Source organism: Perissodus microlepis, chromosome 19 (assembly GCF_051167445.1).
Source record: "Perissodus microlepis isolate ML-2025 ecotype Zambia chromosome 19, ASM5116744v1, whole genome shotgun sequence".
NCBI classification, from domain to species: Eukaryota; Metazoa; Chordata; class Actinopteri; order Cichliformes; family Cichlidae; genus Perissodus; species Perissodus microlepis.
The window spans coordinates 5,421,841-5,446,084 of NC_140479.1; the positions used below are offsets into that span (position 1 = coordinate 5,421,841).

A 24,244-nucleotide genomic window follows, 5' to 3' on the forward strand; every position below is an offset into this window, starting at 1 on the left:
TGCAGAGAGAACAATGCGTCCTCCGGAGTTGCGAGGGGCGCTCTTGTTTCTGTCAGAGAACGGAAGTGAGCTACACTCAGTAAGCTTGGGTTACGGCAGCTTCTGCAACCCGTGTCAAACCATTCTTCTGTCAAGTGATGACCATGTGACAGCAATTAAACTTCCGTTAAAATTGTTTCCTGTGAAAATAAAAGCACTGAAAACGCAAACAAACGACTACCATTCAAGAAATAGTTTTATAAGTGTACTTTATTTTCTTTTATATATGTATTTTCTTCCCATCACTACCCATCCGTAAAACGTTGGGGTTTTTTGGTATAGCTTACTCATTTGATTCAACTTATTGTTGTTTGTTCAAAAATATCATATAAATCGTTTTTGAATGAAATATATCATTATAATGTAATTTATTACTATAGAATACTTGGCATGACTCAGTCCCTGCGATCAACATAATACTTGTAATTGTTTCGCGAACATGAAAAAAAAAAGCACTTTTCGTTTTTTAAGGGCTAATTACTTAAAAAAAATAAATAAAAGAAAATGAAAAAAATAAATGACAAACGTAATAACCCTTATTTTGAAATTATCCATACCGGAACGTGAAAGAATATTACTGCGGGACAAGTTTGCACGGAACTAAACGCCACAGTTAGCTATTAATTTGCTCTTAAAATATGTTTCTTTAGAGTACGTGTGTATAAATTCAGATAATTTGAAAGAAAAAGATTTAATTATTTGAAGAAATCTGTGGGAAAAATAAGTACTTGCAGTAGAATTTATGTTAAAAGTTGGAACCGGTGTAACGAGGATTTGTGTCGAATAGACGAAAGATGATCTAAGGTAGGGAAACGTCTGCTTATTTCACGACACGTTTCCAGAATTAAAATAATGTCGGTTTACATTTGCGCATGTGCGCGCCACAAGAGCAGGCCTAAATATGAGACTACGTTTTTTATTACAAACCTCTCGGCATTTACTTTTTATTTTTTTTTATTTTTGTACTTGTCAGTGAACTAATTGATTAACAGTAACTAAATGTTAATTGCTTGTTTGAAATAAACCACCGCCAAAAAGCCAAAGTGAGTCAACACATTATTGACAGAATACCAGTTATTTAATCATACGCACCAAGAAAGAGAGAAAATTCATATGTAGTTCATAATTGACAGACCATTGTGAACTTGCCATTTAAATTTACAGTATTTAATGAAACATTTTAACTTACTATTGTTCAGTATGTATTGTACCTGCATTTTCTTAGATATCATTTATTACAACAAAACGTTATCATGTACTCATATTTTCCTATAGTGATGTCTTTAATTGACTTCTTCTGTCCAAAATACAGACCAAAAATTGATTTAAAATTGATTTCAATTGATTTGTCATCACAGAAGGCAAAGCTTGTAATTGCAATAATATTTTGTGATTGTTAAAGCTTTAAATCACCTTTCTTAACCTCTCTGTCTTTGTTTCCCACTTTTCCACCTGCAGATGCCCTCTTATGCCTTTCTGGATTGTTTGGAGCATTATTTACTGACAGGAAAGTTTCAAGTAAATACATCAAAAAGCTGGAAAAAGCTTCTCTCTAAAGATAGCAAAAAGTTTACTTACAAAGGTACAGTAGATGTTACACACACAAAAACAGTTCTCAATGTTTGGCAGCATCAAACAAAATGTTTGTATGGTGTTGAAGAGACATTAATTGAAGTTTAGCCAGCGCTGTGACCCTGTGCTCAGTTTGGTGTAATACCTATATTGACCACAAGATGGTGCTTTGTTGCGAGAACTACTACTACTACTGTTGTGACTAAAATTTATATATAATTCATTGTGCTACATTTAGGTGGAAGTAAAATTTCTGATATGTTTTTAGATCATTTTAAGTTGAAATTTTGAATAGCTAATTAACCCTTGTATGGTGTTCGGGTCTGTGAGACCCGTTTTCAGTTTTTTTTAAAAGAAAAATTAAACAATTAATTATTTTTTTCAACCTGAAATTCATTGGCTTTGGCTTATTTTCTGTGAAGAACATAAATCCGAACTAATTTTCAATGACCTCATACTGTACTTCCCCCCCCCCACGCATTTACATTACATACAAGGTGTTCGGGTCCACTGGACCCAGGTCTAATAAAAGTGTTGAAAGTGTAGGTCCTGTGTTCCCACACTCTGTCTTCCTCCTTTCTGGTGCTGCTGATAGTGTTTTCTTCCCCTCCTGCTCCCGCACAAAGTTGCAACATTGTTGAAAATTCAACTATCAACACGTCTGCTCTTACATTCCCACACATTTTACCCTCTTTCTTGAGGGATCCAAATTTTATTTTCTCATACCCTGTCCCACCTGCAAATTAGGGGCATAATACTATAAATAAGACTTTGCCAATATGGTTCCTTATCACAACTGATCAAGATGGCAAAAGATTATCTGCTGCGAGGGCCATCCAATTGATTTTGGAAGAGAGAGGGGCTTCGGATGATGTTGACAAAGAGGTTTCAGAATATTTCACTTTTCTGAAAATTCAGAGTCTGACAGTGACTTTGAAGAAGAGGATGAGGTTGAGCACCGTTTAGTAACAAAACGAAGACGAGTGCCCCATCTGTAGCCAGCTCCAGGACCAGAACAAGCCCACCAGACAGCAAGTGAAGAAATATGGATGTCAATAACTGGTGAAATTGGATGGTCTTCTTGCCCAAGAAATGAGCCACCCTGCAGAGCTGTTACTGTGATAAGCCAGGGCCAACACGGCTGACAGGTACTCATGTGCAGGACATCAAGTCTTCATTTGAGCTTTTCATCCCAGATTCCTTCCAGAAAATTATTCTGGATTGCAGTAATCTAGAAGGAAGGTGTGTTTTTGGAGAGAGGTGGAAGGAGATGGACCAAATTCATCTAAGAACCCCAAAGGCCTACTTTGGGGTTCTTATCCTTGCAGGAGTTTTCAGGTCCAAAGGGGAATCCACAGAATCCCTGTGGGATGCAGAAACCGGCAAGAACCTTTCCGTGCATCAATGTCTCTGGAAAACTTCCACAAAATTTCCGGGATTATCCGTTTTGATAACTGAGATGACAGACCAGCTCGACGGCAGAGAGACAAGCTAGCTGCCATCAGGACAGTGTGGGATAAGTGTGTGCACCACCTCCCCCTGTTTTACAACCCTGGGCCTAATGTCACCATTGATGAGCAGCTGATCCCATTTAGTTGTGAAACATATTGCTTCACGTGTAAATGTGTTGTGTCTTTCCACTCACTCCACTTGATTATAACTGATTTATTTTTTTATAACATTTTATAAAAAACAAAACAAAACGAGAAGCACATTAATTCATAAATGTGATCTAACAAAGGTAAAGGAAAAAAATTAACCATGTTTGCTGTTCATATGGCTTGTAATTGGGATGAAGTAAACATCTGTTGAGTAATTTAACATAAAATTGTTTGATAGTGTTAATTTGCAAAGCCAAAACTCTAGCGGGTCCACCAGACCCATGAACACTGGCTGAGTAACAAAAATATGAACACCACACAAGGGTTAAATATTAAAATGTATGGATTGAAAACCATTGAACCATTGCCACAAAAGTTGTTCCAGTAACGTCACATCTTCAGAATCTATGAATTACCCAATGTTCATACACCCATGAACATTTTGTAGATCACCTGGATAACGCATGAGAGAAAGCACTGCACTGAATATAGCCTTTCAGTCACTTATTAGGAATGTTGCTGAATGCTCAAACCTCCAGATGGCTGTTTGTGGCGGTCTTATCGAGGCCGCCTCCTCCGTGTCGTTAGGAGTGACGAGGAAATACGTGAGATCCTGATACAATACCACAATAACAACAACCATGCGCGCCGGGAACGGGCAGTAAGGGAAATAATGGTGAGTTTAAATGAGGTGTGTTCTTTAAGTCACCAAAATGGTTCAAATTAAGGCTATTCATAGAAAAGTGTTTTAACTCTTGATGTCCATCCAGCTGATGTATTACTGGGTTGGAGTGACTGCGGCAGTGAAGAAATGGATAAAGGCTTGTGACGTTTGCCAGAATCAACCTACTAAAGAGCTAGCTAATCTGCGCGTCCAGTTTTGCCTGGTTTATGGTTGTGATTCCTCCAGTTACATACACCCTGAGATCACCTTCCACAGGTCAGGTTTACATGTTTGTTTCTTTATTCGTTTGTTTGTTTTAAGTTAAAAACAACAAAAAAAGCCCTAAAGTTTGTTCTGATTATCAGCCAAAATTATTGTGTTCTTGATGCTTGGTGTTACACACTGGGCTCAATTGTCTCAGATCTAAAACAAAAAAAATTGTATTTTGCACAAAGAATGATTGAATAACTAAAACAGAATTTACCATTTATGTTGTAATAATATGTGAATGACAGGTTGCCATAATTTGCCGTAATTTGTAATTTGTGTTATGTGTGTATAAACTGACAAATAAGAACTTTTTCCAGTCAATACACATTTTAAAGATATGAAGATGTGAGAGAGATCTAGAGATAAAGTCAGCCAGAAGAGGTCAGATTTCAGGCAGTTCTTTTAAAAAAAAACAAATGAATTTCATATGTAATGTTTTAACCGCGGGGAGGATTTTAATTTCCCAAGAGACATGGTATTAAGCATGCTAAGAAAATAACTGATTTGCTTGGCACTTTTTAAATTACAAGCAGAGATAGCAGAGGGCTAATAAAGCTTATGGGGGCTTTGGAGTTGAACCATTTTGAGCTATGAGCCACCCAGGATTTCACTTTGATTCAGCTGAAGACAAAGTATTGTTGGAACACAATATTGTTGTATTTTCCAGAGTGCATTTACTTAGAACTATAGTGGACCTTAAATGGAGCCTTGTGGTACACCACAGGCAGACTTGGCTTTTGTTCAGCTTTCTCTGTAAGTTCTCCAAAGCAAAACTGGCCTTTGTGCATCTGCAGGTTTCCAAAGGACCCCGAGCAGCGGCAGAAATGGCTGACAGTTGCGCAGAGGGATGAAGGCTCGCTGCGCTCAAACTCCTACATCTGCTCCCGACACTTTGACCCATCCTGCTATACCCTGAATGAGGACGGTCAGCCGACACTATCATCAGATGCTGTACCCAGCATCATGCCCGATGAGGAGGTGACACAAAAGACTGAGAGCACATTAAAAACCTGTCAGTTGTAATTAGCAAGTCTGCGGATTTACTTTTGGGGTTTTTTTTTACTCACTTCATTCTTCTTAGTGTTTGGACCTGCATATTTACTCATTTCATTACAAAATTTGCAGTGCTTTCAGAAACTTTAACAGAATTAGGCAATAGTGCTTTTTTTCCCATCCAGTCCTGCAGAAGCTTACTAAGAGTTGAGTTAGTTAGTTCTCAGAGCTGATCAGGTAAACCTATGTGCCTTTCAGGTGCCCATTCCTTCAGATGAGGAAGTCCTGCTTTCCAACACGCTGGAAGACCTCATCTCTGCTGCTAATACCGAAACCGAAAAGCCCCCTCATCCAGCCACTGATCAGTCAGAAACCCCTATGGAGCTGCAGGAACACCAGTACTGCTCGTCAGCTCCAGACTCCACCGCAGTCCAGACAGTGAAGGAGCACACAAGGAGGAAGACTGTCATTGAGCCAACTTTCACCACGTACAACCATGTCGCCAGGTATGTGTTTGATGACACGAAAACTTCACACCCATGTGACGCATGTTCGTTTAAATTAGCATGTTTTCTTTTGCATACTTTAGATATCTGAGCCACAGGATTTTACCAACGCAAAGCAAGAAAAATAGAAGTGCCTTAAAAAGGATGGCCAAGCGCTTTGGCCTAATAGGTGAGTGGAAAGGGTTTTAAACACAACAAGCAATACTCATTTTTATTTGACTGCTTCAGTGCTCTAAAGGAACACATTAAAGCATTTATAAAGGTGCTGAAATGTTCATAGTCAAACTTTAGAAATATGTCTTTTCTTTTTAAGATGGAGTGCTGATGTACACACGGGCTTCTCGACCTCTCAGCGTGCCACGCAGCAGAGAGGAGGTAATTGCTAGCTTACAGATTTCAAATGAAGACCTTTTGTGCCGGTGGTCAGTGGTCAGCGGAGGAAACACTTTGTTTTATGACAGTTTACGCCTTATTATAACACATCTGGACGTGTTAATTTCAGAGACTAAACACAACCGGTTAAAACCATCATCTAATCTGTATCTTTACATCACTGAGGAGAGGATAATGGCATCTTAAAACTCTTTAAAAAATACTTTAAGGAGAAGAGATTTTCACTTTAAGTACAGGTTATATTCTTTATTTAGTTCTTGCAGAAGCTAACAACAATGAAAATTTGTTCAGCAGTTATAAATGGAATCAAACAAAACAATCAGCCATTAATTTCATCTGACCCTCATCGCTTCATCTGCTGCTCTTCTCATGAACCTCTGAGATTGTGTGAGCTGGCAGGTCCCCGTTTTCTGCAGGTTGTGGTCCTGTATGGACCAGCTCCGACTCATAGTCAGACCACATCAGGATCCTCTTCAGTTTGCGTTGAGAACGCCATCATCTACCTGCTCAATCGTGTCTACACCCATCCGGACGAGCCAGCGAGCACTGTGAGGGTCATGTTTTTTAACTTTTCCAGTGCATTCAACCCCATGAGGCCACACCTCCTGGGTGACAAGCTGACAATGATGCAGGTGGATGCTTCTCAGGCAGATGTTGTCCAGGATAAAGACAATGCTGGACAATACCTCCCACCCACTCCATGACGGGCTGGCTAGTCACAGGAACACATTCAGTGAGAGACTGAGATTACCAAAAAGCACCACTGAACGACACAGGAAATCATTCCTGCCTGTGGCCATCTCCCTGTACAACTCCTCCATCTAATACACTGTAAACACTGCAATAGTTACACCCTTTTTGCACGTGCTCTTTTCTACTCTGTAATATTCTTGTGAGTTATTGATATTTATTTATAATGATCTCTGTTAATTCTTGATATTTATAATTGAGTGATTTGTATATATTAGCGCTATCTTTTTAAATTAGTAAAATCTGTAACATATTGTATTGTTTAAATGGCTTAGTCTGTTACTGTTACTGCCTTGGAGCAACTGTAACCCACATAATTTCCTTAGGGATTAATAAAGTATTCTGATTCTGATTCTGTATGGGCCACTTGGCTCTGTCACCTTTGCACCTGGAGCACTACACCAATCTCCTTTTTGCAATGAGCATTAAGGTGTCTTCGTGTTGTTGGAGGAAGCCTCCTAAGAGCTCCAAAATCCAGGATTTTTTAAATACTGTTAACATCTCTATTTGCACATCTTTCCTCAGCCCATGCCTCAACTATTACTCAGACTGACATTGCATGATCACATAAGTCTTATGTGATCTGTAATTTGCATAATGGTCTTACAAATACTATTAAATATCCAACCATGCTTTGCTAACCAACTGTGCTTCCTTTTGATCCCAGGTAAACTCAATCCTGCGAGAGTTCCATGACAGCAAGGGCCACTATGGTCAGGGGGTCTGCCAGCAAGAAATTTCAAAGCACTTCCACTGGGGCAGCATGACTCGAGACCTGGCTAGTTGGATCGCCAACTGCCAAACCTGCCTTAACAGAACCAAGAGGAAGTGGATGCGCTGCAGTGTTCTTGGGTGCACAAACTGCTGTGGACCAGTAGAGAGACGCCTGGGCCTCACCTTCCACAAGTATGAATCGTTTTTTCTTGATTGTTTTCTGCTTATACTACGAAAGTAAACAGAGAAACACAGAATTAATTAATGAAAAAATAATAGTCCTAAAACCTTTAGGACTTCTGTGATAAAACATACTTTGTTTGCTCCTGTTCTGGTGAGAGTTTAGTGTGCAGATTATGCTTTATTTTTGCTTATTTCTGTTATTTTATCATGAATGTGATGTCACAAAGGCAGATGTTATCCCTCTAAGTTAAAAGTTCAGGCGTTTAAGCTAACTGCTGGGTTAGCAATGTTTTTATTTCATACTTATATGTTGAGCTGTTTTTTTTAAATAGGTTTATCTGGTGCAGATAAAGTACATGCACAAAGTATACAGAGTTTTGCTTATGTTTATACCAAGTGCATTTGGAAGGTGGTCGATCAGAAAATTAAACTGGGTTTTAGAGAGGTTGTTATTGATAAGCTGCTGCTTTTGTTTTAGCTATAAGATGAACCTGCCCTGAGCCAGAATAAGATAATATAGTTTGTGTTTTTGAAATTTGAAGCATGGAGAACATAATAGAACCACTTTAACCACTTCTATATCTTACTTTGTTCTTGAAAGGACAAAAAACCCCCAATAAATATTAGTTTTTGTGCTATAGGTTTTGGACCATTATACATTAGAAATCAGTAATGGTGCATTTGACTGAATCTAATTGGTACACTTAAGAATTGATGTTGCTTTTGCAGCACAAGGATGCCCAAATATTGTTCAGGGAAGGTTTGAAGAGCACAATAGCTTTGAGGTGTTGACTTGGTCTCCAGATTCAATCAATCCAACCAAGCATCTGTGGGATGTGCTGGACAAACAAGTCGGATCCGTGGAGGGCTCACCTTAAAACTTACAGCACTTAAAGGATCTGCTGCTAATATCTTGATGCCAGATACCACAGCACACCTACAGGGGTCTAGTGGAGTCCATGCCTTGATGAGCCAGAGCTGTCTTGGCAGCAAAAGGGGTACCAACACTTTGTTAGACAGGTGGTCATATTGTTATGCCTGATCGGTGTACTCTGACATGTTACTTCTTGGCTACTTAATGCAATACCCCAAATAAGGCTAAAGGTCTGCCCTTAAACCCATATTAATCATGTAGCTGTGACTTCAATGTGCTTTGGTAAAGTGTGCGTACTTCTTCATCATTAATATATTACCCTAGGTTTCCTCTTCACAATGCAACTCTGTTGGCAAAGTGGTTGAAGGCTACTGGCCGTCCAAACTGGCATCCTCGGCTCCGGTCTTCCATTTGTTCGATACATTTCACTGACGACTGTTTCAGCCATAGTGGGGAGGTCATCACCCTAAATCCAGATGCTGTGCCTGCACTCTCGGTCCACACTGACTCCGCAGTGAGCATCACAGTTACTTAGTATTATTAATGCAACAGTGTCACAATTCTAATAACTGATCTGTTTCCTCCAAAGGTCCCATCCAGAGGTCCGAGCCAGCCTGCGGTGGGGGAGGAGGTAGATTTGTCAGGTTGACAAAATTTTATTTGCTGCAGAGATTCATGAACCACATGTATTTACATGATCTACGTCTCTGTGTTAGCAGGCCATTTTTGCCAAGTACGATGCTGTGGAGCTCTACCTTACCAAACGCACTTACCCACCTGGACTGAACTATGTAGAAAAGAACACCTTTAGGAGGTTCTGCAAGAAGTTTGCCATTAAAGGTTCGTACAAATCTGTGTGTTCAAAACTCGGCTACAAAATACTAATAATGCCTGTGTAGTGCATTTTCCATGATAAAACACAGGCATGCATAACAAAGGAGTTTTAATTCCAATATTATTTAGGAAAAGAATGTCAATGTTTTATACTATGCACTGCTGGGAACACAAACTTTAAAAAAGGTGGTGGGAAAAAACTCCTTAATAAAAATAGAACCCATTATGCTAATGTCCAGCTTCAGATTTCTGTTCTTCATCTTTGTATTAGTCATATTTTAAATTAGTGCTTGCTTATCTTATAATGGCCTTTGATGCATTCAGTCAGTTCATACACTGTCTGAAACATGCTGTTTTTGCCTCTCTCTCTTTAAGGCCAGTCACTTAAGCCAATTTTCTTCTGTTTCGCTGCCCTCACAAACAAAAGGCTTAAAAGCTGAACTTTTGCTGTTCTAGTTCAATCCTGTGGATTACAATCCATCTGATACCAAATGTATTTTCAAAAATCCAAATATAATGATACAATATACACAATGGCACTTGTGCCTCTGCTCAAACATAACTGGAAAGACAAAGGTGTCAATTAGTCTGTTTCACACTGTGCTGTAACATTTACCCTACCACTGCTTTCCCAGACGGTGTTCTTCATACGGTGAAGGGAGACCAAATGCGTTTGGTTCTGAGGAACAGGCAGCAGGTTGAAACCGCGCTGGTGGACTATCACAACGAGCTCAACCACCTCGATGTCAACAAGTGTCTCAGACTGCTGAATGAGAGGTTTCCCCTCGCGCTGTTTCTCGTTAGTGACACGTTTCAGTCAGAATCATCAACACGGTCTCAGGTCTGAACTTTCTTACAGATACTTCTGGAGAACCATGAGGCCTGATGTTGTGCAGTGGATCAACAACTGCTCTCAGTGCAGCATGAAGAAGAGGAAGACACCGAATCACCAAGCAGAGGTGAGAGGTTTAGCGGTTCAGACATCAGCTCAACTACAGGAACTGACATCTCATGACTTAGACAGGTAATTTCTATCTTAGTATCTAAAAGTACTAGTGAACTGTTGATATGGTTTCCCCATTTTTATGTATAATATCTACCTGCTCTTCTCTCTCTGTCTGCATGTTGGCAGTGCGAATGATGAGGATACTGATAGTGATGGTGATGCAGAGGAGCAGCTGACAGTGAATTCCAAGGACACAGTGGTGGGTTTGCCAAAGCTTTAGCTCCTTGACTGACCACTTAGACAGGCTCCAAACGTGAGTCAGAATTAAAAAGCACTTTTGCAGCTTCCTACTCAAACATTGTAGGATAATTTCTGCATTCAAACATACAGTGGCTTGCAAAAGTATTCGGCCCCCTTGAACTTTTCTACATTTTGTCACATTACAGCCACAAACATGAATCAATCTTATTGGAATTCCACGCGAAAGACCAACACAAAGTGGTGTACACGTGAGAAGTGGAGCGAAAATCATACATGATTCCAAACATTTTTTACAAATAAATAACTGCAAAGTGGGGTGTGCGTAATTATTCAGCCCCCTGAGTCAATACTTTGTAGCACCACCTTTTGCTGCAATTACAGCTGCCAGTCTTTTAGGGTATGACTCTACCAGCTTTGCACATCTAGAGACTGAAATCCTTGTCCATTCTTCTTTGCAAAACAGCTCCAGCTCAGTCAGATTAGATGGACAGCGTTTGTGAACAGCAGTTTTCAGATCTTGCCACAGATTCTCGATTGTATTTAGATCTGGACTTTGACTGGGCCATTCTAACACATGGATATGTTTTGTTTTAAACCATCCCATTGTTGCCCTGGCTTTATGTTTAGGGTCGTTGTCCTGCTGGAAGGTGAACCTCCGCCCCACTCTCAAGTCTTTTGCAGACTCCAAGAGGTTTTCTTCCAAGATTGCCCTGTATTTGGCTCCATCCATCTTCCCATCAACTCTGACCAGCTTCCCTGTCCCTGCTGAAGAGAAGCACCCCCAGAGCATGATGCTGCCACCACCATATTTGACAGTGGGGATGGTGTGTTCAGAGTGATGTGCAGTGTTAGTTTTCCACCACACATAGCGTTTTGCATTTTGGCCAAAAAGTTCCATTTTGGTCTCATCTGACCAGAGCACCTTCTTTCACATGTTTGCTGTGTCCCCCACATGGCTTGTGGCAAACTGCAAACGGGACTTCTTATGGTTTTCTGTTAACAATGACTTTCTTCTTGCCACTCTTCCATAAAGGCCAACTTTGTGCAGTGCACGACTAATAGCTGTCCTATGGACAGATTCCCCCACCTGAGCTGTAGATCTCTGCAGCTCGTCCAGAGTCACCATGGGCCTCTTGGCTGCATTTCTGATCAGCGCTCTCCTTGTTCGGCCTGTGAGTTTAGGTGGACGGCCTTGTCTTGGTAGGTTTATAGTTGTGCCATACTCCTTCCATTTCTGAATGATCGCTTGAACAGTGCTCCGTGGGATGTTCAAGGCTTGGGAAATCTTTTTGTAGCCTAAGCCTGCTTTAAATTTCTCAGTAACTTTATCCCTGACCTGTCTGGTGTCTAAATCCAATCGAGAATCTGTGGCAAGATCTGAAAACTGCTGTTCACAAACGCTGTCCATCTAATCTGACTGAGCTGGAGCTGTTTTGCAAAGAAGAATGGGCAAAGATTTCAGTCTGTAGATGTGCAAAGCTGGTAGAGACATACCCTAAAAGACTGGCAGCTGTAATTGCAGCAGAAGGTGGTTCTACAAAGTATTGACTCAGGGGGCTGAATAATTCCGCACACCCCACTTTTCAGTTATTTATTTGTAAAAAATGTTTGAAATCATGTATGATTTTCGTTCCACTTCTCACGTGTACACCACTTTGTGTTGGTCTTTCACGTGGAATTCCAATAAAACTGATTCATGTTTGTGGCTGTAATGTGACAAAATGTGGAAAAGTTCAAGGGGGCCGAATACTTTCGCAAGCCACTTTATGGTGGTTGATTTTTTTGTGTGTTTATTTCAGTTCCATTTGGACATTGGTAGCTTTTGGCTCCAAAAAAACACAACAACACAGTGGCAGTCAAAATGCTCATATAGGAAGCAATTTCGTGACATCATCAGTCTCCTATGCCTGATACAAACATTTTTATTAAAAAAAAGAAGAAAAATCTGTCAGCTTGTCTTGGGATCCAAGTTTTTTTTTGTGTTGGAGCTGTTCAGTTGTTGGGCTGCTTCAAGCTAATTGGCCTTTCCATCCAGCAATCACTGGCTATAAATCAGAAACCTCATAAGAGATAAGTATGGCACTCAAAAATCTTGATTTGATAATTCTGCAGCAGTTCATTGAAGAAATTCTAGAGGAAAAAGAAGCTGTACTAAAAATCTCAGACAAGATCAAATCTGTCGCCGGTCAGCTTTTCTGAAAATCTTGTGAATGTGATAACTTAAGAACAAGCCAGCGTAGGATTTTGAAATTGATACCATTGGTGTATCTGCTAGGAGGCTGAGGGCTAGGACTGGCAGCTGGCAGTATTTTTCAATTAAGATTAGACAGATGATTCTATGCATGCACATTTTATGAAACAGAAGTTACTTAGATACCAGAGCTCAGATAAATGGCTGCAGGTAGCACGAGTTGTTTCCAGAAGAACAAAACAGTAACAGTTCAGCCTCTAGTAAAGAACTAGCTCATGCTCTGCCACCTCCATAATTATGTTGTAAGTTATGAAGTTGAACTGACTTTGTCTCCCATCTCACTTGTAGGATGAACCTTCTTCCAGTTTGTCCTCCCAGACTGAAATTCACGATAATCCTCAGCCCAAAATTCCCATCCTCCTTCACCTGAAAAATCCCATCAACTTACAGCCCAGGTCTCCCAAAATCCCCTTTGTCACAAAGCTCTTGTCTATGCAGAGAATGACTTCTTCGCATTTTGAAATACATAAGGATCCTGAAAGCTCTAAGAAGCAAAAAAGGATAGAGAATCCGATAAATCCCCAGCCAGAGAAGCCTGCACAGCCCCAAGAACAGGAAAAAACAAGTAGCCCTCAGGGCAACAATGGGACACAACACTGCATCCAAGCACAGCTTGTTTTAGAGCAGCATGCTCCACTGCAGCACATTCAGGCTCCAAGTCAAAAAAGTCCTCCAGAGGCACATACATCAACACAAATCCAAAGTCATTGCAGTGTCCAGCGCACAGTGAAGAAGAAAAGAGGCCCAGAGGCAGATTCTTCAGCTAAATGGAGCTCTAGCAGTGGTCTGGAGCCTGTGATGGCCCTGAGCACCAAACCCTGGCCTGTTTTCACCATCGGTAGCTCTGCTGTGGAAAAAACTGCAAAACCCTCGCCTAATGCTGACAGGTGCAGCACAAAATATCAGTCTTTTTATACCTATTTTCATTATTTCATATTCTGATTTTGCTGGCAGGTGGTGTTTGTCAGAGGTTTAATGGGTTTGTCGTCTGTATTTGTGTGTCTGAGCAGCTCAGCTGTTTTTTATAGGCCCATCAGGCTTCAGGCCCGAACTGTCATTCAGCAGTGTAGTCACGCAAAGATTAAGCTCAAACCTGCTGTGGATGGAGCAGATGCTCAGTGGGCAGAGGTGGGTGCGTTTGTTTTTCAATGCATTTTATTTAATTAAGTCTTTGTCTTGTCGTGGAAATGTAATAATCATGTCCTGCTGCCCACTGCTTTGGATTTTGGTGTACTTTTATCATACATTTGATTAATACAGTACATTATATTTTGTGTGATGGTGGTTTATTAACAGTTACTGGATTAATTTAATCAATTGTCATAAAACTACTGTATTTAAATCAGTCTAGTCACACACTGTTCGGTGAGTATAACCCCATCTCGTGTGGATATTGAGGTTTATGACTACTCAAACCTTTTCCATGTTCAAAAAGGATCTACAGTGTAACAGGCTGAAGGACGAGGCATAATGTGGCACTTTATTCTCATAATTAATGAAATGTAAATGCTTACTTGAGGTTAACAAAACATTAATGTGTGAGACTTTCTCTGTTTCTTATGTGGGATCCTGTAAAGTACCTAATTAATTATTGTTTCCACACTGTGCCTCCCTCTCCTTAGATTCAGCAGGGATTGGTTGTCTATGTGTGTTTCTTTCACGGAGCCACTGAAGATGTGACAAATGAGATGGGTGAGTTACTGCTGCACATGTTAGCTGACTCACAGTAGCTAATAACCAGAAAATGGTAATAGCAGCTTAGACAAATTAATTTAAATTAACTTTTAAAAGTTGCTCACCTTAAATTTCTTATAGAGATCCAGAAATTGGTCTTTGAGCCACAGTGGAACAAAAAATAGTGTCAAACAGCACTTTGAAAAAAAACCCACAAAACATGTAAAAGTTATCCAAACAACTCAAACACAGTATGTACGCTCACTGCTCTTAAAGGCAATGATCTTATCAGCTAAGAAAAGGAAACTCTGGCTACAGTTCACACAGGCTGATCAAATTTAGACAACAGAAGACTGTGAAAGCATTGCCTGGTCTGATGAGTTTTTCTGCTGTGACATTCTGACAGTAAACAACATGAAAGTGTGGGTGGTGCATGCGTGAGTGTAGGATATTTATCTTGGCACACTCTGAGCTGCTTGGTACCAACTGAGTGTTGTTTAAACACCACAGCCAACCTGAGTATTATTGCTGAACATGTCCATCCTTTAGTGATCACGCTTTACTCATCACCTGATGAGTAAAGTGTGATCATGTGCGATTGTGTTATGTCACAAAGCTCGGATCATCTTAAATTGGTATCTTGAACATAGCATTGAGTTCATTGGTGGAACTGGAGATTCATATTATGGATCAGCTGCAGCTGTGTGATGCTTGCATGTAAATATGAACCAAATTCTCTGAGGAATGTTTCCAGCACCTTCCTGAATTTATGCTAAGAATTAATCCAGGTCTGAAGGCAAAGGGGGATCCAAGCAAGGTGGACCTAATATGAATTTAAGGGGTAATCTTATGTTAACAGGATGATAAATTTATGTATAACTAAACGTAACAGTCAAACAGATTTCCATCTTGTGGCCTAAGGCTTTGTCTGTTTTCCACCGTGTCCTCAACAGCCAACACTCTGATGACTACCAGGCTTTTCCGGAAACATTCCGGGCATTGTGTGTCCCTCCTGGATCTTCCTGGAAGTATTTTATTTGTCCCCCAAGACTCCCTGCTTGGGAAGCCAGCACCCAACAGAAGGATGCAGTACAAGGGTGGATGCGAGCTGTGGTGGGGTGCTCAGCTCTTCTCAAGTCTGGTCTCCGCCTGCAGAGAACTCATGACAGGTTCAGCGAAGTGCACAAATGCAGGTGCAAAGGTAGAACATGGACTCTATGGACGGAAACAAGAAATCGCCCTGAACTCTGTGGAGCCGCAATCTGTGCTCCTGGAGTTCTGAGGTACATCTTAACATCAGTGTGGGACATTCAGTACTTCATCTGGGCTTTCTTCCATCCCTCATGTAAAGGTTAAACTAGTGTTGTGGAATTTTCCTGTTAATAAAATCTGCAACAAGGTCAGCTGTGGTCAAGCTATTTTAATTACTGCATGAAGGAGAGACAACACATCAAATATCAGAGTTCTGCAGAATCTTGACTAAAATACTCAAAACAGTTGGAAGTTCTATATCAATTTTTTAGGACTCTTCCATATTGTATAAATTACAGAAAAAAAATGTTCTAATGAATTTTTATTCATCCATAAAAGTAAAACACTCAGCAAAGAAATGTAACATTAACCCTGTTGAACAAAGGAGTTTTTAAAACTAACCCTTCTGCATTTCTTGCTACATTCAAATTGTAAAGCTAAAAAAAATAAAATAAAAATCTGCAGACATTTAGAAAAATGTTACTCTTCAGAAATAACTGTAGGGCTTGTTGAAAAGCAATAAATGAATAAGAAATAATTAGCTTACACAACCTGAAAGCTGAAATATTGCAATGATCAATTTGAAATCAAAAAAATTAAGTCACCTGGACTCAAAACGTAACAATAATGCGTTTTTGCAGTAACACAGAAGCCGTTTCTGGTCCTGACTTTTCATTGTAATGGTTTCAAAACAAAAATATTTTGACCACTAGACAACTTTGAACCTGAGGTCTTTGTCCTCTTACCCAGTTTAGTTTTTTCTCATATTTCCCCCTTTCTGTCAAGGACACAAAGATCTCCATTATTAAAATAATGAACCTATTTTAGAGTCTTTTCAGCTCTTCAAACTATCTTTAATTATTCATCCAGAAAGCAAAACTCAGATGACCCAACAGATAAACGTTTGCCTCTGACAGATGTGTCAGACACACAGGCTGATCCCAGCACAACTTTGTTTAAGAAAGAATTTTTTAAGGAGTTTTCAACGTAAACTGCCTTCTCAAAACATGACTTGCTGCTACTGTTCTTCATGTGTTACATTAAGTAAACAGTACTGTCAGATCTTACAGAACAAAACAGGCTACTTGAATCAGTCACTTTGGGAACTGGAATAAACTGACAGATCTGATTATTTAAGAGCTTCTTATGTCTTTAAAGACCATGCCTGAGCATGTAAGGCATCGTTTAATAATGCACATAACTAACGTATTTTGTATGTTGATTGCACCATTTTACAAACCAGCCAGACATAACATGATGCAACTTCTACTCTGCTCTTCTGTTTGTTGCCAAAAATGTGTCACATTTCGGACTATTTATTAGCTTTATGACTGAGAAGACCTTCAGTACTCCTGATCCATGGCTGCCTTCATACGTTTTCCTTCAGACAACGGGTGGCTCTTACCTCAGGTCTTCTTGACACTGCTCATTCTGGTGCAGTGCTTTTGGGAAGAAAAATTACTTAATTCCCACATTTCTGCCTCGCACCAGTTCAGTCTCCTTCCCACACACAGTCACATTCACGCAGTGGGTTCCTTTGCCGCATCGTTGTTATGACCGTGATCCTGTTCTCAGACAGCTCCTGCAGCTCACTGATCAGCCCCTGCACAGATGGGCTCGGCCAAGGGTGCCCGTTGAGGTAATCTCGGAGGATGAACGAACGCTCCACGATCAGCTCCAGCCGCACCAGGTGTCGCAGCTTGTGGAGGCTCAGCAGGTCTTTCTCTGGTTCCCGGCGGAAAAATCTGCAGGAAACAGGACAGGACTCGTTAACGTACCTCAAGAGCAGGTTCACAATATCTTATAGGACTGTAGTAAGGTCATTTTCTCGTTTGCTTGTTGAAACGTCTTTAAACAGTAAATGGACTGGTACTTAAATAGCACCTTTCTTCTCCAGCTGAGAACTCAAAGCTCTCATTCACCCAATCGAACACACACACATCCATACAAGTGCTTTTCTATGCCCAGGCGTCTTAATCCAACATCTTACGCACGCACACATTCTGATTAAGGCATCAAAGCAACTTATGGTTCAGATTCTTGCCCAATGGAAATCTGACCACTGACTTTCTGATTGGTAGACAATCCACATCCTGAGCCACTGCCACCCTCATTTACTTATTAATAGGTCTATTGTAGGTCTTTGGGTCATGTGGACCTCATACCCTGTTATACAGATACTAAAAAAAAAAAAAAAAACAGGAAACAATTTTTTCCAGAAAAAAAAAAAAATCTTATAGTTAATTTAAAATAGCTGATGCTAACTGAGCAATTGTAGGGGGGAGTTCCCGATGGACACATGAAACAACTTGCACAAATCAAACTGCCACATCCGATCACCACTGAACGGACTAAGATTTCATCATGTATGGATGCTTTAGTGCCCTGTATATTTTGAGGCAGGTTATATAGAAGAGAAGTGCAGATTTAAACAATCAGCATTTCTTAAATGACTGATTAATGCTTATTTTCATTTTTAATTAACAGTAGTTTGTTGAGACCTCTTCACTGGGATTTTATCCAAATCTTCCCTTACTTAGATCATTACATTTCTTGAAACATAATTTTATTACAGGGATTAGACACATTTAAAAAAAAGAACTGTTCATTCACTGCAGAAAGCTGTCCCCACAGATTTAGTTCCCTGCAAAATCTTGAACTGACCAAATTTATCCAAAGAATTTTGGGTAACCCAAATTTTCATCATCTTATGGGATAATCTGTTAGTTGAAAATGAATCTAAAATGTTTTATAACTGAATACTTGTTTTTAGCCATTCTTAAGGAAAAACCTAATGTTCTCAAATGAGAAGACATTATGCTTTACTTTATGATAAAGCATAATACAGTCTGATCAACATTCTCCTGCTTAGACTGCCAGGCAGAAAAACTAGGATGAACTAAGGCTCACCGTATCCTGAGTGTCTTGAGTTGAGGAAACAGCATAGGGATCCGTCTGCAGAGACTGCCACTGGAGCGGTTCTGTTCAATGTCAAGGTGCTCCAGTCCTGGGACTTTAGGCGCAATAGAGTCCATGTCTTTCAGCGTTATGGCTACTCGCAGCGTCAGCCTGGTCACACTGGGTGGGATGGTGGTGGTATAGGTAGTGAGAGAATTCCCACCTACAAGGACAGAAAGCAGCACCAAGAGTTAAGGAGAAACTTGGATTTCGGGCGATCGTGGCTCGAGAGTTGGGAGTTCATCTTGTAGTCGGAAGGTTGTCAGGTCGAGCCCCGGCTCGGACAGTCTCGGTCGTTGTGTCCTTGGGCAAGACACTTCAACTACCGCCTACTGGTGATAGCCAGAGGGGCAGATATGGCAGCCTCGCTTCTATCAGTCGGCCCCAGGGCAGCTGTGGCTACAACTGTAGCTTGCCTCCACCAGTGTGTGAATGTGAGTGAATGAATGAATAGTGGAATTGTAAAGCGCTTTGAGGGTCTCGAAAAGTGCTATATAAATGCAATCCATTATTATTATTATTATTATTATTATTATTTCCCCAGCCTGAGGCTCAGTTCTGCTTTGAAAACCAGGAATTAAGATACACTGACATTGCCAAATAAACTGCATATAACGATGCAGAAAGATGCTTTTTAAACCTGCGCAAAAAATATTAGTTGCCTAACAATTATGCAGTTGTCCCAGATCAACTAAAAGAAACCCACACAATCTGCAGAACAGCAGAGTTACTCACCGATGATAGCGAGAGATTTTAAGTGTTGCAGAGGACTCAGCCAGGCCTGCAGGCGACACTCAACGCCCTCTCTGATGTACCTGTACCTGACAGACAGCGACTCAAGAGAGGTGAGACTTCTCAGCGCATTCTCTGACAGGGTGGTTTCTGGGTAATCCACCAGTTCCAGAGTGGTCAGCACAGGGCCACCGTAGCAGAACACTGCAGGATCAAAAAGTATGTTTATTTCTATATCCTAGCACAGGGGCGTCCAACTCCAGTCCTCGAGAGCTACTGTCCTGCAGCTTTTAGATGCATACCTACTCCAACACAGGTGAATCAAATGATTGGATTACCTCTTCAGCATGCCATCAAGTTTGGCAAAGTCCTGGTAACAAGCCATTCATTTGATTCAGGTGTGTCAGAACAAGGATGCATCTAAAAGCTACAGGACAGTGGCTCTCAAGGACTGGAGGTGGACACAACGGACTTTGACCACAGTGCTGCACAGCAAATAAAACCATCTGCAGTTGTAATAGTATAAAACGTTGGGTAAAAGTTGCAGCAATTAAGTAAGAAACAGAATACTGCAGTATGCAGTAAGGGAAGCTTGTCTTTAGTCACCTAATCTGCAGCTTGGCAGCAGAAGTATTTTTCTTTTGTTTAATCATCCCTTTCAGGATATGTTAGTTTGTTGATATAGTGGCACAGCCATCTCATTATGCTGGATACTTGTAATAAAAGCATTTACACAAACTAATCTGTTTGGCTTAGTTCTTCTCCTGGTTCTTACCATTGTTGCTGCGCTCGTCCCTCTGGCCCTCGTTTGGAGACAACGCACACTGCTTAAGCTGATGCAGTGGACAATGAGGCCCACTGTGTCAAATGCAGCACTGAGATACAGTAATACTAGCACAGCAGATTGGCCAAGATCAACAATAAAAGGTCATTAGAAAATCTTTAAAAAACAAACAAACAAACAAACCAAAAAAAAAAAGCAGATTCTACACTGTGGTGCAGAATCAACCTAGACCAGGGGTGGGCAATCTCAGTCCACGAGGGCCGGTGTCCCTGCAGGTTTTAGATCTCACCTTGGGTCAACACACCTGAATCACATGATTAGTTCGTTACCAGGCCTCTGGAGAACTTCAGGACATGTTGAGGAGCTAATTTAGCCATTTAAATCAGCTGTGTTGGTTCGAGGACACATCTAAAACCTGCAGGGACACCGGCCCTCGGGGACTGAGATTGCCCACCCCTGACCTAGACTGAAGACTTATCAGTATCATAAAACTGCGGTGGCTGGGAAACAAATTTCTCCAACACACTAAATTAAGTCTAAAATTTGGATTTTGAGTCATTTTCCTTTCCACTGCCATGTTTAAAACAAGCTGTCCCTGTCACTAAACAAATATTTGAAATTGTCATTTGAGGTAAAGTGAACTGACCAGCAGTAGTTCGTGTGATTAGGCTAGATCGCGGATTGCATTTAAGGTTTGTCTATGTGTAAGAGTGCAGGTACAAAGCACACTTCTACAAAAAGTTGTTTCAACCTAGACAAATTCCCAGGAACAACTCAGGGCTATGTGGCAACTTCAGCGTCGTCTGTACTGGGATTTGTAATGCTGTAAGATAATGTACACTTACAAATAATAGTCATAAACATTATCCTAAACACACTGCATTGGTGTTACTGGTGTTGCAAGTTTGCAAATAGGGCATTTTTATGTAATTTACAAGCTAGATCATGTCTATGTGCAATATTAGAATATTTACGGATTGTTAATAGTGACCTCCTGAGCCAACGTGCGTTAGGTCTCTTGATGGATGTGAAGGATAGCATAGAAAATCTTGAGGACAATGGCACAGTTCTTGTCTTACCAGCTCTAAAGCCTGGTTTTGATGCTTTGATAGCCTATACCACAGCAGTTTCCCGTTGGATGAGTGACGAGACTCACCTGGTTGGTCCGGGTCCGCGGGGTTGAAATAATCATCTGGCAGGGGCTCCGGCGGCTCCCCTTTCATCCCCCAGGATAGGTGTTTGAGCTTGGTCAGGTTCAGAAGCAGGTTGTGGAAAACACTGCAGGGCACCGGCCTGACCGTGTCCAGCCCGTAGCCCTCTCCCTGCTGGTGGAAGAGCAAGTACCGCAGGTTGACCAGGTGCGACACGCTGTTGATGAACTGCACCGTGTTGGGCAGACGGACGTTGCACACGCTTAACTGAGTCAGCCGCCTCCCCAGCTGGACTGCCAGATTGTGCCCCAGAACCGGCTCGTCCCAGATAGCGTTTCGCACCCCGACACCCCTCAGGTCGGGGAACCTGGAAAGGGCGTCCAAGTATTTCTCCTTATACTGCCGTCCTCCGTCCACAAACACAATGGTGGAGAGTGACGGGAGGAACTTCACGAGGCGTCGCCACTCTTTGCGCCCCAAATGCCGCACCGTTACTCGGGTGAGACTGCGGTAGCTTAAAGTGTCCCAGAAGCCGTACGTATAACGTCGGAGGTCGGACAGCACTACCGTGTAGTCTCTCCACAGAGACGGGTGGTCGACGAGATTCTTTAGGTGCTTGCAGCAGAAGCGGACAGTGTGTTTTTCCTCCGTGTTCAGGTAGCTGAGAACATAGACCCAAACTTCTGGTGGCAAAAGCTGTATCTGTTCCATAGTTAAGCTAGGAATTAACAACCACGGCTCTGTTTAGAGTTTTACGTTAGCTCCCGCCTACTGGTGGAAATTCAATCAACGGGGAGAGTGCATCTCTTCACTGGGCCAATAGCGTTTCACTCCTGGAGGTCGAGACTATGTGAAACTCAAATGCCGATTGGTTTAAATCTTGGTTGGAACCGGAAAGGGAATAGTCACCAAGTTTAGTAGAGGAAAAAAACAGACTTGACACAACCAACTTAAAAAAAACCTACGTTATTAATTTCCATGGTTATTCAGTTGTTTGCCAACCGCCAATAACATTTTGAAGAAGAAGAATTTTTGTGGTTGTACATCCTCGAATCTGTAACAGTCGTAGAATTTATGCTAACAGATTGCAAACACTGCATATCATTTCAGATCCATAATATTTTTTTATTTTTACAGTGGTTAGAGCAGGGGTGTCGAACTCCAGTCCTCGAGGGCCGGTGTCCTGAAACTTTTAAATGTGTCCCTGCTGCAACAAACCTGAATTAAACTAGTAGGTCATTAGCAAGACTTGACTTTATGCTGAGGTGGCAAGCCCCTAACCCTAGGGTAAATTTAATAAATGTAAGTAAATTTAAGTGTTTGGAAAAATGAACTTCTAAGAGTACTTTTATTGCACCATGTTCATTCATTCACGAGCTGCTGTAACATGAATCAAATGGCTGAACTGCCTCCTCAACATGCAGTCAAGTTCTATAGTCTTGCTTAAAAAAAAAAAAAAAAGACTTCTATAAATTATTATTATCATTTCGTTTCAACAGGTATACTGGAAACTGATCTGCAAGCATAGCTTTAGTCCTCATAATATTGTATTTGTATGTTGAATGTGGTATTTAGGAAAAAAATCTTTATTTTATGGAAACAGGCCCAAAAAATGAATGTGGTCTGAAATTCAATAACCGAATTAAAGTCGCTCAACATCACAATCTGGAAAGTTTTTATCAACGAATTTCATTTATGATGTCTATGTAGTCCTTTATTTTTTGTCCAATGTCTGATATGTCCTTTGAAATTGTTATGCCATATATATTTATATGGGGTTTGTTTTAGTTTTTTTTGTTTGTTTGTTTTTGTATCAACAGCTATATTCACCTTGGGGAAAAACGCGTGAGGCCAAGCAGCCAGACCCAGCTAGGTCTGGATTCATGGATCCAGAAGTTTCTTCCCTTTCATGGATTATTCATTATAATATTTAGAATTTATTCAGTGTATTATGAGAACTACAAAGATGAGATAATGCTGCAGGTTTCCATTCAGGTTCAGTTGTGCTGCATTGTAGTCACCTGCAGGAAACCAGAGCAAAACAGAAAGAGGCATTATCACCAGTATTTTCATCAGCTGCCTTAATGTTTGACAGATTAGTACTTGTTGTTAAGCTGTACAGAATACTGCACATGTAGTCTAGATTTGTGAACAATACATCATTAAGAATCATTCAGACTGATTTGAAACCTGAACATTTGAAATAAACTCAGTAAAAAAACAAACAAACAAAAAAAACCACTGGAACAGCTGTCTTACAGTTTGTGAGTGTCAGCCGAGAATACTGTGAGAATATTTACAGTCCTCTCAGTAATTCATCTTTTTTAAAATTCTGTGTTAAATCTGACATTAATACGGGATTGTCGAAGTGTATGCTTCTATTTATTTTAGTGTTGCTCTCCTTAAAAGTGTGGAGAGAGGCAGAAACACGTTGCTGTTTGCAGATCTTTAATAGTCCAATCTGCACAGAAGCTGAAGAAGAGTCCAGCATAATGCATAATATTCACAATAAGTGCAGTAACAGTTATTAGTTAGTGACCTGGGAGGCCCGATGACTCTCTAGTTGTAAACAATTATTAGAAGCGAACATGCTTCAGGTCAGTACAGTCAGTGAAGTACAGCTAATGTTTGAACTTCAAACAGACTTCATAGAATTCAGTGTCTGGTGGGACACTCCCATAGGGCTTAAAATCTCCACCAGTTGCTCTTAGAACTGAAGAAGCTTCTCAGATGAGAGGTGAAACGTCTTGAAGGAAGCTTAAAGATGTCCAGACGCTTTTCTTTCAAAGCTCCTTAGACTACAATGACTGATAGCCTTCTTGACAATTCAGTGTAAAAGCATG

General features: G+C 40.8%; 2 protein-coding genes across 3 annotated transcripts; one reads left to right on the forward strand and one right to left on the reverse strand.

Annotated features, from left to right (window-relative positions):
• The first annotated feature begins 611 nt into the window (after positions 1-611).
• LOC146365231 (uncharacterized) lies at positions 612-15,928 on the forward strand. 2 transcript variants are annotated; one of them, XM_084914891.1, is made up of 19 exons: positions 612-843; positions 1,498-1,621; positions 3,752-3,888; positions 3,983-4,152; positions 4,941-5,124; positions 5,398-5,645; positions 5,729-5,814; positions 5,959-6,020; positions 7,456-7,694; positions 8,884-9,073; positions 9,149-9,190; positions 9,276-9,399; positions 10,029-10,170; positions 10,253-10,417; positions 10,526-10,598; positions 13,140-13,738; positions 13,862-13,979; positions 14,474-14,543; positions 15,479-15,928. In XM_084914891.1, exons 2-19 carry the CDS (start codon positions 1,498-1,500, stop codon positions 15,805-15,807), a joined length of 3,102 nt encoding a protein of 1,033 aa, XP_084771017.1. In that variant the 5' UTR covers positions 612-843; the 3' UTR covers positions 15,808-15,928. The 2 variants fall into 2 exon arrangements, with proteins under 2 accessions (XP_084771017.1, XP_084771018.1); XM_084914892.1 differs by having other exon boundaries at positions 9,279-9,399.
• A 2-nt stretch (positions 15,929-15,930) lies between these two features.
• Positions 15,931-22,319, reverse strand: LOC146365232 (uncharacterized). Its single transcript, XM_084914893.1, has 4 exons — positions 21,407-22,319; positions 19,470-19,670; positions 18,687-18,897; positions 15,931-17,521 (listed from the first exon to the last, which is right to left on the reverse strand). The coding sequence occupies exons 1-4, from the start codon at positions 22,110-22,112 to the stop codon at positions 17,269-17,271; spliced, it is 1,371 nt and encodes a 456-aa protein (XP_084771019.1). The 5' UTR covers positions 22,113-22,319; the 3' UTR covers positions 15,931-17,268.
• Positions 22,320-24,244: the final 1,925 nt, after the last annotated feature.